Source organism: Rhinoderma darwinii, chromosome 2 (genome assembly GCF_050947455.1).
Source record: "Rhinoderma darwinii isolate aRhiDar2 chromosome 2, aRhiDar2.hap1, whole genome shotgun sequence".
NCBI lineage: Eukaryota > Metazoa > Chordata > Amphibia > Anura > Rhinodermatidae > Rhinoderma > Rhinoderma darwinii.
In genome coordinates this window covers 231,126,172-231,144,835 of record NC_134688.1, presented here as the reverse complement: position 1 = coordinate 231,144,835, position 18,664 = coordinate 231,126,172, and the positions used below count along the sequence as shown (strand labels likewise).

The following is an 18,664-nucleotide window of genomic DNA, read 5'->3' as shown; positions in this document are numbered from 1 at the left end:
ATTTGCAACTTTAAAGCTGTAAAAATTGCGTAAAGTCGCTAGAAAAAAAATCCCCCACATGGTGTTTAGGCAGTCTACAAGCAAGTCTATGGCAGGCTCTTGTGTAAACAGCAAATGTAATGATTGTTACAGGGAAAAAAAATAAAAATTAATTAAACAGTAGGTTTATGCAAATACCCTGTGTTATTGGCCAACTTCCAGTATCTGTCCCGCAGAATAAAAGCTGATGATTTGGGTTGTCTCTGGCGGGTGAAGATTCCTTTCTTGTTCCCCACAACTCGGGTGACTGCTGCATAGGGAAAAGAATACTGAACGTTTACAAAATGCTTATGTTAATGTCTTATGTTGTGTGTTAACTAGCTCATTACATTTTGTTATAGATACACTGGCTGCCCATAAGTATGTGGACACCCGGCCATCACACCTATATGAGATTGTTGGACATCCCATTACAAAACCATAGTTGTTAAATGGAGTTGAGCCCAACATTTCTGGCTAGAACAGCTGCCACTCTTCTGGGAAGGCTTTCTACAAGATTTTGGAGTGTGTCTGTGGGCCTAGCCCTAATCCTAATAGACAGCTCAAGACCCTTACCCATCCTCTACCAAATTATACAACATATTTCCACAGTGGTAGAATGCTTTACACCACTCCAGCCAACGCTTGGCCTTGCACATGGTGATCTTAGGTTTATGTGCAGCTACTAAGCCATAGTAACACATTTCATGAAGCTCCCTATGCACAGTTCTAGTGTTGAAGTCACTTCCAGAGTCAATTTGGAACTCTGCCGTGGAGTGATACAACAAATAGGTGATTTGTATGATCCATGCGCTACGGCTCTCCTACTGCTAGTTGGCTCAGAGGTTATTACTCCTTGACGCTTCCACTTCTCCAAAATAGCGCTTATAATTGACCGGTGAAGAACTAGCTGATCAGAAATGTCATAAACAGACTTGTAGCAAAAGGTGGCATCCCAGGATAGCGCCACGTTTAAAGTCACTGTTTTTCAGTACGACCTATACTACTACCAACGTTTGTCTATTGCATGACTGTGCGCTTGATTTTGTGCACCTGTTTACAATGGGTGTGGTTGAAACGCGTGAACTAAATAATTAGGAGGGCCACAGTGCATATAGGTGTACTTACTTTGCGCGGTCATGAAGTCTGCAAAGTTCCAAATGAGTTCACCGATGACGCTTGTCTTCCTCTTTTCATCCAATACAGAGTGATAATGTTTTAATACGATTGCTTGATATTCCTCTGTGAACATTAATGGGGGGTCCTGAAATCCAAACACAGTGCGGTCATGTATTAAATACTGCAATAAGACCTACAGCATCCAGTCAAATTCCAGTTTTGGATTTTAAAATGGCTGTATTATAAAACACCATTGCATCTTTAATTTGTTGTTATACCCAACCCCCAGTAAATAATATTTGGGAGTGAAAATGACCTTTTTCTAAGATCAGTTACACAATTTAACACTATCAAATCTATTTCTAATTTTAATAAATATGTTTAGTAAAGTGTACAAGAAGTACATAAAGATATTTTTTATGTTAACTTTACATTCTTTACATGAAAAATTTATAATCCAGCATGATACGGTGAGAGTCTTATCCTGTCAAAAGGTCCGCCACAATTTATCTCTAATCCTGGTTGTTCCTTCTAAGAGCGGACAGATTTCTGGATCATCAAGCAATATGGATGAAAATGGAATCTGGAACTATTTTTCTATGGTACACCAGAGATTGAGTACATTTTATAGCACTAAATGTAGTTTTTATCTTCCCATATCTTACAGGGAACAATCCCATTTTATTTACTAAAGTTTCTCTAGAGACGTTAGGAAACACATATAGCCTCGGTGATAGAATAGACATTGCATGGTTACAAAAGCAAACAATGTAGAAGCAGGAAAGTTACGACTCTCACTAGGTGCGCTCAGTCTATGCAGCGTGATTGATAGAATAACGCCATCACATGACTGACACTTGCCGGTCATATTGCAGATGCGGTCTACACAACCAGTTTGTATATTATGAAGTATAAAGTACACCAGTCCCAGGTAGGCGTCACATTTGTCCCTTGGAATACGTATTGCAAATCTACTTTATTTGGACAATTATGTGGATTAAATAGACCTAGTTGTGGAATACACAAAAGATTACACGTGACTGCTATATAACCCATTTTCTAAGTTCAAGTACATTTGCGCTAGTCACAAAAAAAATAGTCTATTTTCTTTAAGTCAAGTCCCAGGTATTTTTGGCCTTCAGGATGCAGCAGATATTTCCATTTTTTGCCTCACTGCATTCGGAGAGCCATACCGTTCTCTGAACACACTAAATTACTTTTGTTGTACAGATTAACATACTGTATGTATTTGCTTTTATATTTTAGGACTTCTTTAATAAAAACTTTATAAAAAAATTGTTGTGTTTATTCTTTTTTTTTTTCCCATGTATCTTTTATTTTATTCAACTTTATTTATTTTAATTTTACATCCCATTAGAATACTTTTACTTTAAAATATAAAAAACAATGTGTAAAGTGCACAGGTAACTGTTAACAGCTCCTGATAGGGATTTTCTCAGACAGCCCTGGTAGCCTTTTGTGAAGCCAAGGGCAGTCCCTCGAAACTGCCAGCTTCAGCGATCGCCAGGGCTGGCGATCATGATGTAATGTGAGCCCACCCCTTGTTGATGCCTGATCGCTGTAGTTTGCAACATCACAAGGGTTAAATGACCAGGACCACAAATGCCCCAAGGTGGAAAAACGGTTTAAAGCGAACATGACTTGGCAGAACATTTTTATGAGGAGTTCAGTTATCACATTGAAGCGTGAAGGTCCACCTTTGCACACCGTTTTACAGTTTACATACAGAGTTAATCTACATAAGAAGTTGCGTAACTTTGTACACACATTACTTATCTTGTATTGATCCTCAGTCACAGCCTGCATTATAGTCCAACGCTGAATACACAATTCTTCAGGCTTTGGGCAGAGTTTTGGTCTTGTGATTTGCATTCTGGGAAGTGTAATTTTAATACAAGGCAATCGAATGTAGGAGAAACGAACCTTTAAGAATCCAGAGCTGCAGAGTGCGTTGCTTTATGGGAGATTAGCTAACCTGTTAGGGATGTGCCTGCACACACAGGGTCTGTTCATAAGGCGTATTTGACTGAATCAATAGCGCCGTCAACTGCGCCGAATCAGTCAAAACAACGGAACCCTGTCACAACAATGACAAACGGAAGGCTTTGGCAAGGTTTCCGTCACCATTGATATCAATGGTGAGGGAAACGGAAGCTGAGGTTTCCGTTGCCTTTCCGTTGAGGGGTTAACCCGACGGAATCCCTCAACGAAAGGGCAACGGTGACATGAACAGGCCTGGATATGTTTGGAAAGTTACTGAATCTTTTAACCCTTTAGGACACAGTTTAGTTTGAGCTTTAAAATTATCCTCCAGTTTACAGTAAAAACGTTGCTACACATGCAGAATGTATTGTTTACATTCCTGTTGCTCCCTTTTTCAATTTTGTCGCCGCATGAAGATTGCACTGGGAATGGAATGAACCGCAGCAGCAACAATGAAAAGTTGGGCACCAGGTAGATTAACTATACATTCTGCATGTAGAGACATTTTTACAGTGAACCTGCTTTAAAGGAAACCGCTATTTTTGGAAGTCTTTCATCTCCGCATCCAGAAAGCCAACTTTTTTTATTTTCCGGTCGACATTGAATACCTTTTATAAAAAATTTTTGGGGGGGGGGGGGGGGGGGAAGTTGTATAGTGGTTTTTGCTTTACTACTTTGGTACAATAAAAACACTTTTTCGCATTCCGAGCACATTTCTTTTTCCATCGACAAAGCTTTATGAGGGCTTGTTTTTTGTGGGATGAGTTGTAGTTTCCATCGGTTCCATTCTAGCGTTCATATGATTTTTATTGCATTTTGAAACTTTTTTTGGGTGGCAGCAATTCTGGAATTTTTTTATTTTATTTTTTTTAAACGGCGTTCACAGTGTGGGATAAATAACGTGATAATGTAATGGTATGGGTCATTATGGTTGCGGCAATACCAATTATGTATGGTTTTTTTCAAATAATTTAAGGGAAAAAATGTTTTTTTAATTTCAACTTTTTTTAATTATATTTTTTCGTGCAACTATGCTACTTGACCATTTGATACCCTGATCGCTTACATAATACACTACAATGCTCCTGTATTGCAGTGTATTATTGCCAGTGTTTTACTGAAAGGCAGCTTATTACACCCGGCCTCAGGCTAACGATCATAGTAGACACGGGAGCCTGTTAGGACCGCAGCCTAAGTATATTAAACTTGCTTAACCCATTCCCGCACCACGATGGGGCGCCGATGGGCTAACAGAAGGAGCTCCCTGACTCTAAAAACCACTTAGATGTTGCAGTCAATAGCTATTGACTGCAACATCTAAGGAGTAAATAGCTGGGATCAGCGTTCTCTCCGATGCCAGCCATTGCAGCAGGGTATCACCTATAGGTCACAGCACCGCTTTGGAGCCCGTGCCATTCCTACGCTGTAATAGGGAGTAGTGCAGGAGGGGGTTAAGCAAGTTATATATAAACTGTAAATTTATTTTTAAATTAAACCTCCAGTTTAACATTTATACCCCAACCATTATTTATTTCTATATATATATATTTTTTTAATACTGCATTAGCAATTGCAGAAATAAACAACTGACATGCTCACCTGTTAACTGTGCAAGCCCCATAGAGATACTGTGAGATGTACCAGTTGAAAGGGTAATAAAAATGTGTCAGTCAACCCCTGTTTTTAAAACTAAACTTTTGGATAAATATATAAATACTTCTCTCAGTTAAGGAGCAAATGAATGTGATAACTGCTAATTAAAAAGCATAGGATGAGAGAATGTTAATAAATGCTTGCATCTTATAGTCCAAGTACCAGGTACAAGTGAAGCCTTTGTTGCTCCCAACTATTGTTGGAACGTGTCATAATTCACAATAGTTGCTGGCAAAGAAAGAAGTCTTTTGTGCACTTCAGGTGGCAAGTAGACATTGGGTAGGTGGGCAGCAGAACAAAGTAACGGCACCAGGACTTAAAGATAGATGAAACAGGGTGGATTTATTCACCTAGCTTGAAGTCCTGGTGCCGTTACTTTGTTCTATGGTTATTGTATATTGAAATTTGGGAACGGATTCATCCCCTGGAAATGAGCACATGGCCTAATCTATGGTATGTTGGAGTGCTGTGTCCATTTGCTTTTGGACTGTATATATATATATATATATATATATATATATATATATATATAAGCAAAATACAGAAAACATCAGTATGAATGTTGCCTGCTACATTTACACATCAAAGGGCCATGCATGTTGTCAACAATTACCTAGAATACAACCATTGAATTGTGAATCCTCAATGTACTTACATTGTGGAAGCCTGGTATTGTATCTGCTCCATATTCACTCTGTATGATTGGTTTCTGATATTTGTCATACCAATTGTCAAACTGGTTATTTAGCTGAAGTTGAATTACTTCCAGGTGACCGGGGTCATGGTACCAGGAGAAGTAGCTATTGACACAAATCACATCCACATATGGGGCCTAGAAATACACATTGCAGTTATACAGCAGGTAGATATTGGAAACATCACATTCAGATATTCTGGCATCTCAGATCACCATTATGATAAAATATGATTCATTCAAATATCCTCTACAGCTTTATCAACAGTGGGAAACTTTACAGGAGGATTGAATATCTTTGCATGCTTGGAATGATCATAAAATGTTTTCCTTTAAACAATAGCAGATACATTTTAGGTATTTACTATCTATAATGTACAAAACAGAATATTCTTTGACATCGGTCAAATGACTGACCACAGAATAATTTTCTAACCTACTGGAAACGTATTCTTATAGGTAGCTGCTATATTAACGTGCTAAAATGGTTGTCATCGCAATAGGGATGTACGATGCATCGAAACTTCGATACTGTGCATCCCCAAATGGTTCGATACCGTTGTTTCATGTATTTCAATGCTTAACTGTGCGGCCGCACAGCTCAGTATATTAACACATGAATGTATGAGAGCGGGGCTGCAGCTGTGTGATACAGTCATGACAAGTGCGCGCCGTCAGGATGATGTGATGCGACCAGCGCTGCATTAATGATTGCCGGCAAAGAAGACAGAACATGGCGGGCACACTGCAAATCTCTGCCGCTATTCCCCTGACTGCTGCGATCAAAGGTGACTGCAGCATTCAGGGGAAAATGAGAAGGGGAGATGCCCCTGGATCGCGTCACGGGGAATTCCTGTCACGCGATTGAGGGACATACCATATATGGGCAGACAGCCCAGGGTCCATTGAAGGACTCCAGGGCTGTCCTACCATATCTCCTGTTAGGGCATACTTAGGTATGTCCTAACAACTGCCTGTGTACGATCAGTACACAGGCTAATGTACTGGCATATATCGGACATACGCCAGTACATTAAAGTTTAAATTAAAGTAAAAACAAAGTAATATTACATTTAAAAAAATACACATACACCTTTTTTTTACAATAAACATTTAAAATAAATCTCAATACATAAAACATGTTTGGTATTGGTGCGGCCGTAATAACCTGCACAACAATTTTTTTGCGTCATTTATGATGAGCACGCTGTAAAAAAAAAACTTCACTTACTAATGTAAGGCACGAGGTGCGATGATGAATTTAACCTCCATGCGCCTCACATTAATAGTAATTAACCCCATCATGTACCTTACATATTAACCCATTATGACTGAGAAACATGATGGGGTTAATTACCATTAATGTGAGGCACATGGAGGTTAAATTCATCATCACATCTCGCGCCTCCCATCAGAAAATGGAAGAACTTTTTTTATTTTTTTTATTACTGTTGGCAAAGTATCGTTTTGGTATCGAAATCGCAATACTACACGAAGTATTGGTATTGAAGTCCAAATTCTGGTATTGTGACATCCCTACATCACAACAGTCTGTACTGTCCATTGGCAAAAAACAAACAAACACGGATTATATTCTGCTTATGGAACGGATATTGCAAGGTGTGGAAGCCCCCCCCCCCCCCAGTGACAGTGCTACTGTTGCTTTAAATGTATGGTGATGTTCAACAGTTTCTCTCTTTTAGGGGGGATTCACACGAGCGTGGATTCGGTCCGTGCGGGCCGCGTGGTTTTCACGCGCCACGCACAGACCAATACAAGTCTATGGGGCAGTACAGACAGTCCGTGCTTTTTGCGCAGCGTTTGTCAGCTGCGCAAAAAGCGTGACAGGTTCAATATCTCAGCGTATTTCGCGCATCACGCACCCATTGAAGTCAATGGGTGCGTGAAAACCACGCAGGTCACACGGAAGCACTTCTGTGCGAACCGACTGAAACAGCGCACCAGCTGTCAAAAGGATGAATGTAACCAGAAAAGCACCACGTGCTTTTCTGTTTCCAAACATCCAAATGGAGTGTCTTTGAGATGAGCGAACCCGGACAATCGAACCGAACTTCACCGGGTTCGGCCGAACTCGTTTTGGCCGAACCCGGCAAAAAAATTTCCGGTATGGGACGTCCGGAGATAGTCACTGTCCAGGGTGCTGAAAGAGTTAAACTGTTTCAGCACCATGGACAGTGACTACCGATCCCAATAAACATGAACCTGTGAAAAAAAAAACGAAGTTCTGACTTACCGATAACTCCCGGCTTCTTCCTCCAGTCTGACCTCCCGGGATGACAATTCAGTCCAAGTGACAGCTCCAGCCAATCACAGGCCAAGCACAGGCTGCAGCGGTCACATTGACTGCCGCGTCATCCAGGGAGGTGGGGCCCGATGTCAAGAGAGGCGCGTCACCAAGGACGCGTCACCAAGGCAACAGCCGGGAAGTTCTCGGTAAGTACGAACTTCTTTTTTTTTAACAGGTTGCTGTATATTGTGTTCGCATTCACTGTCGAGGGTGCTGAAAGAGTTACTGCCGATCAGTTAGCTCTTTCAGCACCTTGGACAGTGACGGGCGTCGACTAGCCTTATCTCTATGATGGCGGCTGCGCGAAAATCACGCAGCCGCGCATCATACACGGATGACACACGCAGCTGTCAAATGGTTTTTGCGCGCGCAAAACGCTACGTTGTTTGCGCGCGCAAAAACGCAACGTCCGTCTGTATCTGCCCTTAGGTTCAGATATAAGAGGACTATAGTGAATGCTGCGGTTATGTTTTCCTTATTTCAGTGTGAAATGCTCGTTATTCATTATAAATGCTGTGATATTGCTTAAAGGCTATGTACACCTTTGAAAGGGATTTTTTTTATTTTTATAAAAAGGCAAAATCAGTGGGATTGATGCAACTTTATAATTAGTTTTTATAAAAAATTATTTTAACTTTTTGGGATACAGCTGCTCTATTCTCTATACAAAGCAGCTGCATCGTTCGCTAAATCCTGTTCCCGTCAGGTCTGCAGGACTGACTGGTTCAGTGAAAGCAGGTCACGCAGGATCCACCTGTTATACAACAAATTAAGTTCATAACTTAGATGTGATAGATTACAGGTGGATCCTGCGTGTCAGAGACGCGCTAGACCCACTAACCCTGAACACGTCAGGTCTGCGGGACTGACGGATTCAAGTCTTCGCCAACGATACAGCAGCTTCGTAGAGAGAAAACAAAGCAGCTGTATCTCAAAAAGTACAATCGTTTTTAATAAAAACTAATTAGAAATTTGCACCAATGACACTGATAGACCTTTTTATTAAGGATAATCCCTTTCAAAGGTTTACATAGCTTTTGATTTCACTGGATATGCTGCCACTTAGCACATTATCAAATGATAATTTAATTTGGCCACGAAGTATTAATGACCTGTGGTCACATGTTGTGGGCTTGCTAGGTCCTCAAGAAAAGCTTACAGCTACTTGATACTATTCAGGCAACGGTGGCTTACTCTGTCTACTGCAGGCACCAGGAGAAACAAGCCGGATGCAATCTTTGAGCGGATTTCTCTGCTCCATAACAGTGGTGAGGATGCACAGTGTGGATACTCTGCATGGCTCACACTGGGGGGGAATAGGGGGCGCCTGAGTTATAAAAGGCCACTGGTCCGACCTGAGGAATCAGTGTGCGGGCTTCGGCCCTGAAGCAGCTGGAATGCAGTTGGTGCTGGCGTGCGCCAGGGGAAAGAGGCCATCGGTGGGGGGGAAGGAGAGAAGACCTCCCAGTATATTGTGTGAAAGCCAGGTGAAATTTTACAGGGGTCTCCCAGTGATTGCGTTTCTGAGAAAGGTGGGCAGAAGTTGCTAGGGGCCTCCCTGTGATCATGATTTGCTAAATGGGCTAGAGGCCTAAAAGATAAAGAGTGCTGAAGGCCAGGGAGAAAGGGGCCTGGACATACCCCTGAATCAGGGAGGAGTTGAAGCTCCGTCCAAAAGCCAAGAGTAGTGGGTGAGCCACCATTGCCATTTTCTAAACTTACCGAAGCATTGTGCCTCTCTGCTAAGAAGTTAGCACCCTCTTGTGGCCAAGCTGTGTACTACCAGCCTAGTAAAGAACGGTTTTCTGCTAAAACGTCAGTAAAAAGACTGTTTATTACACCGCCACGTCCCTGGCCTCACATTACAATGTGTTGTATTCTTTCTCTTATCCCCCCCTGTAAGAAGTAACGCCAGATATTTTAGTCGATCCCCCACCACTAATGGCATTGATGTGCTTTTCCTGCAGGGCATGTTAATGGGGCGACCAAATAGATGCAATCACTCTCAGATTAACAAGATTATGTCTACCTGCTTTAGAAGCACATCTAAAGATACAAAGAATGAAATAATGACATCCCAGACTACCCACAGTTGGAAATTGATCTCTATGGCTGTTATAGACTTCACATTTATTCTCATTTCATCAGCACTGTGCAATGTCATGGGGTAAAAAGGAACAAACTCAACTTACACCTTGGTCTTTCTCAAAGTTTGCATTGCTAACATAAGTCACTGGTCTAGTGCTGTCCAGTTGTTTAGTGTGAGCAATGACCGTCCTGTGGAAGGGGAAAAAAATAATATTCAGCCATATATTCGCATGGTTACTTCAGCTCAGTTTTAAAATGCAGCTTCACCTTAGAACTGTTTCTTGTATATTTGTGAAATAATTGCAGTTACATTAAATGTTTCACATTAATTCAGATGAGCCAGTTTTACACAAGCGTATTTATAGACATCCATAATATAGATCCGCAATTGGTTAATTTATTCGATCATCGGAATCACGGTTCTGTAATGAGCGGTCTTCTAGGGACGAAACAAATACATGAAACAGCCCCTTTGAAATACAGATGCAATATGGATGACATACGACTATCTGTATTTAAACACTCTCCAAGTGCTTCAATTGATGTTTTCCATCCACAGAACAGATCAAAGTGGCGTATACGGCTTTTTTAAATTTACACATTTTATAATCCATGTGAATCATCCCTTAGAGTAACATTGGCTCTGTATTATACACAGAAAATACACACAATACTGATGCAAAATACAGGTGTGTGTGAATGAGGCCTTACCCACGCAGCTCAGCTGGTAATCAGACCGTATTTTGGCCATTTGATGTGTCAACCCAGTCAAGGGGAGGTAACTGGCATTAGCTGTCTCGCACTGGCGAAGGATGAGGTTTTGTAAATTTATTAAGACGCACACTCCCTACCACTGTAGACCAGAAGATTTGTGAAATCATAAAAAGGGGATGAGGGAGATGGCGCAGCACAACACTAGAAAAATCTTTGAAAAATCGGTAGTCCATAGTATTGGCAGAAGCAATTAGTTTCCTTGATTTTCCACATATGGAAATATTTTAGCCGAAATCTGTTTCAAAAGACATAATATTGCCCCTTTGCACCAATGTTTACTTCTTAGAAATAGGTTTTATGGAACTTAATAGCAGCCAGGTTTCCCACTTACTTAAAATAATATCCCGCAGACGGCAGCTGTGAGGCTGGTTCATTGGCAACCGACCACATCACCACTGATGGTCGGTTTTTATCTCTTCGCACCAGTTCCTCCATGACCACTAAGTGATGTTGCAGAGACTTTTTTCCGAAACTCTCGCTATCAGGGAACACACACAAAAGAAAAGAGAAAAAAAAAAAAAAAAAAAAGCACAAATAAATAAAAAATATTCCAGATAGATAAAATATTAATTTTCCGTTATACATTAGATATAAAAGTATACGGGTATATTAGTACAAACTACCGACAACAACCTTTTAGCATTTTGCACTTTTTAAATGCTTCCAAAGATTTGAGCTCCTATTTACTGGGAACACCAGCGCTCGCATGATGGTAACTGTGACTTTATTTGCAGGCAATAAAAAGAAGTGACAAATTCCAAAAGGTGGAAAGTAGTAGTTTCTCAATGCTTTCATATGTCACATGTATTAAGAAATCGTCACTAATCTTAGAATTGTGTATTGACAACTATACAGTAAATTTACTCCAGCCTTCTACCCACTGGCCAGGAAATCCTAGTGGACTGGCATCAGATAACCCCAAACAAATTTAAACAGGAATTCCTTTATAGTCTGGAATTTCCAGAATCCAAATGTGTAGTGTTAAAAACGATTTTAAAAAGGCCTTAACAGGACTAAGACTTCCGATTTGGTCACAACCTCAAATGGGTCGTCCGAGACTTTAGGAAATTAATCTGGCTGCTCTAAAAAAAATAAAAAAAACACACTATTCTTACCGGTTTAATCTCCAGCCACTCCAGCACTGATGCTCCAGTGGTCCCTGACGGACTTTATTTTCCTTCAGCGATGACGTGCAGTACATCCACGTGACAGCTCCAGCCAATCACTAGCCTCAGCGATGATGTTCACGTATGGCACTGAGTGCTGAGGCCAGTGTCTGGCTGCAGCGGTCACGTGGCTATTCGGCATGTCGCTGAAGAAAAAATAAAAAAGTTTAAAAAAAAGACCGGCAGGGACCACTGGAGAAAAGGTGCTGGAGTGACAAGGCACTTAACGAGTACATATTTTTTTTTGTTTTGTTTTTAAACAACAAAAAAAACAAAAAAAAAAAAAACATACCCTGCAGATTAATTTCTTAAATTAATTGGACAAACCCTTTAACAATGTCCAGTAGTCAAGAATACAGATGTCTCTAATCAAGGCCTGATTTTGCAGTAGAATTTTTACAGCTGCTGCCATCTCAATATCTGTGTGACAGGGACAACGTCAGAGGAGATCTGTATAGATACAGAAAAACAGCAGATAAACCAAGGTCTTAAGGAGGTTTCCTTACGGCTGTCTTATGCCTACACCTGGACATTCATCGATGACCACAATACCATATTTATCGCACAGGTCCATGATCTCTTCAGCATATGGGTAATGGCTAGTGCGAAATGAGTTTGCACCAAGCCACTTTAACAAATTAAAGTCCTTTAGGATTGTAGCCCAGTCTAGACCTTTTCCTCTAATCTGTAAAAATGCAAATGATGAATACATTATTATATAAGCAGTCTAGATCCTTGGTTATGAATTACAATAAGTCTGTAGCTCACACCCACATACAATTACTAGGAGTGGTAAACTCACGATGTCCACATTTTAATCCATATTGACGCCAAGCAAATAGTATGACTAATGCCCCATTAAACAGAAGCAAAATACAAATAAATTGAATGGAATAAAGTCTGATCGGTGCTTGGGCTTCACGTGTTTTGGTGAGCTAATATCTGGTTACATATTCGGTCAATGGTCGTAGGACTACGTTGCACTGGTGAGCCACTTTGGACGAGTAATAGTAGGGCTTGGCCAAATTTGCTCATGTATCACTTTAATTAAGGATATCTTGCAATTGAATCCTCCAATGTAACTATGGAAACCATTCCAAGTAAAAGAGTAGTCTTCCTAATATGAAATAGCAAGGTTTATTGATCATAGTCACTGACTTCTAATACTTACATCATAGTCCTCATGTTTGTTGACTCCATGGAAGTAGAACGGTTTCCCATTGATAAGGAACTGTTGACTTGACACATGGACTGTTCTTATTCCAACCGGTAAAGTGTAGACATCCTCACATTCACCATTGTTTGTATCAGCCCTGATTTTCACCTGAAGGATAACAACAAACTCGTAGATATAATCTGATTCAGTGCGTCATCATTCAAAAGACAGAAATAAGACAACCTCTGCAACTTACACTATTGGGTTGAACATCGACACACCCGAAAGGAATTTTCTTGTCGCTTTAGTCCACATTTTAAACATCTATTCTGTTCAGTGGGAGCAGATTTACTAATACGGTCTAAGTTTTAAACAGTGTAAACATACATATAGCACATTTTTTGACTGCCTTGTCTAAGTGGTGCATTTTGGCGCAGTGTGTCGTATTTAAACCATGCCCCCTTCCTGCTAGGCTACATCCACTTTCCAAAATGCCACGTCCCCCTTGCCAAGTGCGTCAAAAACAGTTAATAAATGCGGTGCACAGCATGTTGAATAGTAAATCTGCACATTGTTTATATAATGTATTCACTGTACAAGCGTATTGTAATCCTGAAAGATTTCTCTGTAACCAACTATATGAAGCTCTAAATATCAGTTAGTTCTAGACATTCCCGATCATGGACTATAGCTAAGGTAAATGTAAGCAGGAGAATATTGCTGGTTAAAATGATTGTAGTGGTCTGCCTTACCTCAAAGGAATATAGATACCCGGGGTTTTCATTCATTAAATAAGGCCACCAAAGTTTTGCATTGGCCACTTTCAGCTGTCCTACAGCCCCAAGTGCAGTGGCTACCTCTTGACCATCTTGACAACGTAAGCTAACAACTACAGAGTAGTATTCTGAACCAACCACAGATACTTCATAGATTATTATTCCTGGCAGAAGGGAAAAAAAACAAAAAAAAAAAACAATGCACATTTGTGTACTGGAGGTTTTTGTTTTTTTAAAAAAAAAAATATTTTTTAATATACAACGTACATATTTTTTTCCCCCCCTATATTCGTGCAAGAGGATGCTAGAGGGAGGAAACTGGTCAGATGTTTTCACAGATGATGCTTATGGCCACATTATGGATCCGTAACATAGCACCTATAGCCTACTATAGAGCCACACAGAGGGTTTTTCTGACGGAATTGTGGGGAAAATATTCATATATCATTGTTTAATGGGATAATAATTATGAGCTATTCTCTTATAGAAGAGTTGCTTCTAAGGACATGTTCTCACAGTGAATTTTCAGGTGTATTTCGGTACGTATTCCAGGCCAAAATAAGCGTGAAAACCGCTTACAAAAAGCCCCATTTATATTTGGAAAAAAAAGGAAGTGACATGTCAGTTCCTGATGCGGTTTCCGTGTGAAAACCGCGTCGGGTAGCCACACTCAGATTAGCCCCATTGAAAGGGGCTAATCTGCGTGCGGATCCATAGCTTTTTAAAGTTTTGTTTTTTTAAAGGGTCAACCGGAGACTTCTGCAGCGGATTCTCTGGCAAATCAGGAAAAAAATCCATCATTTGACCATAGCCTAAGGGAAAATACAGTGCCACACGGAGACACCAGATGGTCTCAAACAGAGCGCCTATGAATAAATAATACAGACCCAAAAGGACACCTTGTGCCGTCATACAGGGTCCATGCATATGCCCTTACCTAGTCTCTGGGTATCATTACCCTCACTGCAAAAAGGAGATGTTTGACGAAACACCTTTTGATCCCACCAGTGTTAAAGGAGTTATGTGGGATTTTGTAATTGGTGGCCTATCCTCAGCGCTGCAGCCTCTTCATTGTTTAATTTCTGTTTGAACTTGTACATGTCGTTATTTGGGTAGCGGCTACGCAAGGCATTGCAGCATTGTCCCATTCACTGTCAAGAAATGGCTTGTTGCAATAACGAGATTACATCCAAGATGACCGCTAGTGATAAAATGGAGGATATAACTAAAAAGTCCACGCAAAAACTAGGGAAATATGCCAGAAAGTCACTCCCACAAGATGGACGAAAAGCAGGGAAAAAAAAAAAAAAAAAAGATTAGGTATTATTGGATGTAAATGTATTCCCTAAGCATAATGGGAAGCAACTGGACCTAAGTACCAGCGGTAGTATTGTTACACAGGTAAAAGACTCAGTAACAGTTTTGTCTGCATACTTCAGCATCTATGTAAGAGTCTCTTATAGAACGCCTTACTGCTGTAAATGTTTGTATTCACACTCTAAAGAACAGTTCGGAGGGCTTAAAAGAGTGCGTCTCTATAAGGAGGATGGACATGGAAAAAATATGCAAGCGCACTCTGGAGAGTGACCTTAAACTTGAGACATCACATGGTCAGTGTGAAAAGCATGTCAATGATATGGACAAATAAATATTAAGTAGAATAAAATGGAAATAATGGAAGATCAGGCTAGGAGAAAGGACCTCAAATTTCTGGGACTCCCAGAAAATAGGGAGGGCCCCTGTACAAACGAATTTGTTTACAACTGGATCTTAGAAACATTTGGGAAAGAGTCATGGAAACAGAGTGTGCCAATAAAATATAAAAAGCATAGGAGTAACACCGAGGCCGATCATGGCGGAATGTCTCACGATGAAGAGATTGTTCTGAAGAAAGCAAGGAACCTGGAACTGTCGCAATATGACCATAATAACATTTCTATATATCCGGACTTCTCTAAAGAAACATAGAAGAAGAGGAGATCGCAATGATAAAAGTATTAAGAGGACACCATTAAACTCGCTATACCCAGCCAAGATGTATGAAAAGTAAAACGTTTATTCTTTAGAAAAAAAACAGAAGATGATATTTGTAACTGGATGGAGGTAGAAGGGCTCAAAAAAGTAATTAGTAGTTCCCTTTGCAGAAAAGAAAAAAAAAAAAAAAAAAAGTGGTCACGATGGGGAGGAGGGTCATAACAAGGGGATCAATGAGGTTGTACAATTTTTGGAAGTCAGAATGCAGAGTAAGGGGTAGAGTGGGAGGGAGGGCTCCTGCTGGGATGTCATTTTCTCTTTTTTTGGTAGATGGGAAATGTTTAAATTTTATCTTGGAACATAAGAGGGCTGGGGTTAAAGAAAATAGCCGTTATGGATACTATTAAAAGAAAAGAGCCAAGTATTGTGTATCTACAGGAGACCCATTTCAATCTAGAAAAGCAAAATTCAAGTAAAATGGATAGGGAAACAATTTGTATTAGTTTTTTTCTTCATATGCAGGCGGTGTTGCTATTTTAGTGAACAACAACACTAATTTACTAGATATCTATAAAATAGTTTGATTTTCATACTTATTAATCACTTTAAATGTATTATTGCATCAGTGTATTTAGCAACTCCTGCAAAATTCTATATATGGTTTAGTTTTCATAAATTTTTAATAGGAAAATAAAAGTTACCCTTTTCTTTCTAAAGGGCAACGCTAACATGATTATAGATAGAGTGTAAGATAGACTTCACTATGAGGGAACTCAAGAGGGAGGCCTCACAGTTTTTGAAAAATTATTCAAAGAATTCAAATGGGTGGCTATGTGGAGAAAGAAGGAATAAACTAAGCTTGATTTCATGTTACAATAAGACACATCCGTCTAAATCTAGAATTGATCTGGTGTTAAGTAATTACAAGGCACTTCGGTAGATTAGGAACATGTACTTTGGAATCAGGGATTTTTTTTTTATCACGTTCTTGTCTGGATTGAAATAGGAGGAATGGACAAAAGGGGAGGTTAGACCACCTAGATTAAATCCATATTGGCCAAATGCAGTACATACACAGAGTATTCTGGGGGAGTGGAGAAAATAAAATTTAAATAAATTTGGGCTCATCCAGATTGGGAAGTCATTCTTGAGAGAGCTCTTAAACAATGATATTAGTAGGAAAATAAAGAAGGGAAGAAAATTATGAAAAATGGGGGAGAATAATTTGCAGATTAAGGCCCTGTTCACACTGAGTTTTATGCAGGCAGAAAACTGCCTGGAAAAATTGGCTCCGGTTTTTTTGAAGTGGTTTTGCACCACAGGGGTTTTTGCTACTTTCTTCAACAGGCAAAGGGAAAAACCGCTCGGGGATTTTGCCATAAACTGCGTCAAACGCTGCGGCCACTCACAGCATTTTTTTTCCATCTCCCATTGATTTCAATGGGGTTTTTGAGGGGGGGGGGGGGGGGGGGACACCTCAAGATAGGGCATGTCGCTTCTTTTCCCCTAGATAGCTTTTTTAGGCATTTTGTGAATAGGGCCTAAGAGAAGGAATATATAAAAAGGCTTTCCGATGAGAACAAAAAATGTGATAGAACAGGAAACAAACATTTTCTAACCGAAAAAGCGTGGAACATTTAATTCAGTTCTTCTAACAACGATCTGGTAGCAGAGGGAAAGATGGACAGATGGTTTGCTAATAATGTTACTAAGAAAAACATTTCCAAGACAATTACACATATTATGAACCCCAATGGGAATAAAATCGAAGCTACTAAAGAGCTAAAAAGTTATTTTGAGTATTATAAAAAAAAATAAAAAATTGTACAGTAGAGGAGAAAAAAAAAAAAAATCCATGAATTTGTGGATTTTATTTGAAGAAAATTAATCTCCCCGCTCTATTTCAGGATAGATTAGTGTGGTGGCAGCTTTTAACCTTGAGGAATTACAAAGCGTAGTAAGAACAGCAACGAGGGGTACAGACGGCAGGTTACTGGAGATATGGGTCTTTGCTACGTCTTATTTATTACAAGTATCTAATGAATCATTAAGAACGGGTGAATTACCTGCTTCTTTATAGGATACCGATATTACTTATTTTATAACTGAAAAAAGATCCAGTCGTGCCGGCCCACATCTCTACTGAACGATGATATCAATATTTATGCTGAAATAATGGCTAACAGGCTATCTGAGGGGATACAGGAATTGGTGGGCCTTGATCAGTCAGGGTATGTGCACACACACTAATTACGTCCGTAATTGACGGACGTATTTCGGCCGCAAGTACCGGACCGACCACAGTGCAGGGAGCCGGGCTCCTAGCATCATACTTATGTACGACGCTAGGAGTCCCTGCCTCGCTGCAGGACAACTGTCTCGTACTGAAAACATGATTACAGTACGGGACAGTTGCCCTGCAGTGAGGCAGGGACTCCTAGCGTCGTACATAAGTATGATGCTAGGAGCCCGGCTCCCTGCAGTGTGTTCGGTCCGGTACTTGCGGCCAAAATATGTCCGTCAATTACGGACGTAATGCCCTCGTGTGAACATACCCTCAGGGTTTATGTCTGGATGGTAAACAGAATATAATAGTCAGACACTTTTTGAATATCCCGGGGACCACGAAGTAGGATTGGGATAGAGCGATAGAATCCTTGGATGCATCACGTGCATTTGACTGTAGATTGGGGATCTGATCTTTAGATCAACAGATACTTGTATGAAATGCAGAGAAATTAAAGGGGATCTCATACATTTAATGTGGAGACGTCCAAAATTGTACCGGTATTGGAATGGAATACTTGAAAACAGAAATTGCTTTGGTAGAAAGTTAGATTTGGATCCTATTGTGTGTGTGCTGGTAGCAGAGACTAAAAAATCTAACTTTATAAAGAAATTCAAATGTGATATTTATTCAGGAAACAAACCTTT

At 40.1% G+C, this 18,664-nt stretch overlaps 1 protein-coding gene across 1 annotated transcript in view; it reads right to left on the bottom strand.

Annotated features, from left to right (window-relative positions):
- GUSB (glucuronidase beta) overlaps positions 1–18,664 on the bottom strand; it is a 39,755-nt gene that overhangs the window by 10,081 nt on the left and 11,010 nt on the right. The window contains exons 5-12 of the mRNA XM_075852917.1: positions 13,733–13,920; positions 12,996–13,148; positions 12,331–12,509; positions 10,990–11,136; positions 9,989–10,073; positions 5,450–5,626; positions 1,147–1,282; positions 178–289 (exon numbers count right to left, since the gene is read on the bottom strand). Coding sequence (XP_075709032.1) covers positions 178–289; positions 1,147–1,282; positions 5,450–5,626; positions 9,989–10,073; positions 10,990–11,136; positions 12,331–12,509; positions 12,996–13,148; positions 13,733–13,920 — 1,177 coding nt within the window. The remainder of the gene's footprint in view (positions 1–177; positions 290–1,146; positions 1,283–5,449; positions 5,627–9,988; positions 10,074–10,989; positions 11,137–12,330; positions 12,510–12,995; positions 13,149–13,732; positions 13,921–18,664) is intronic.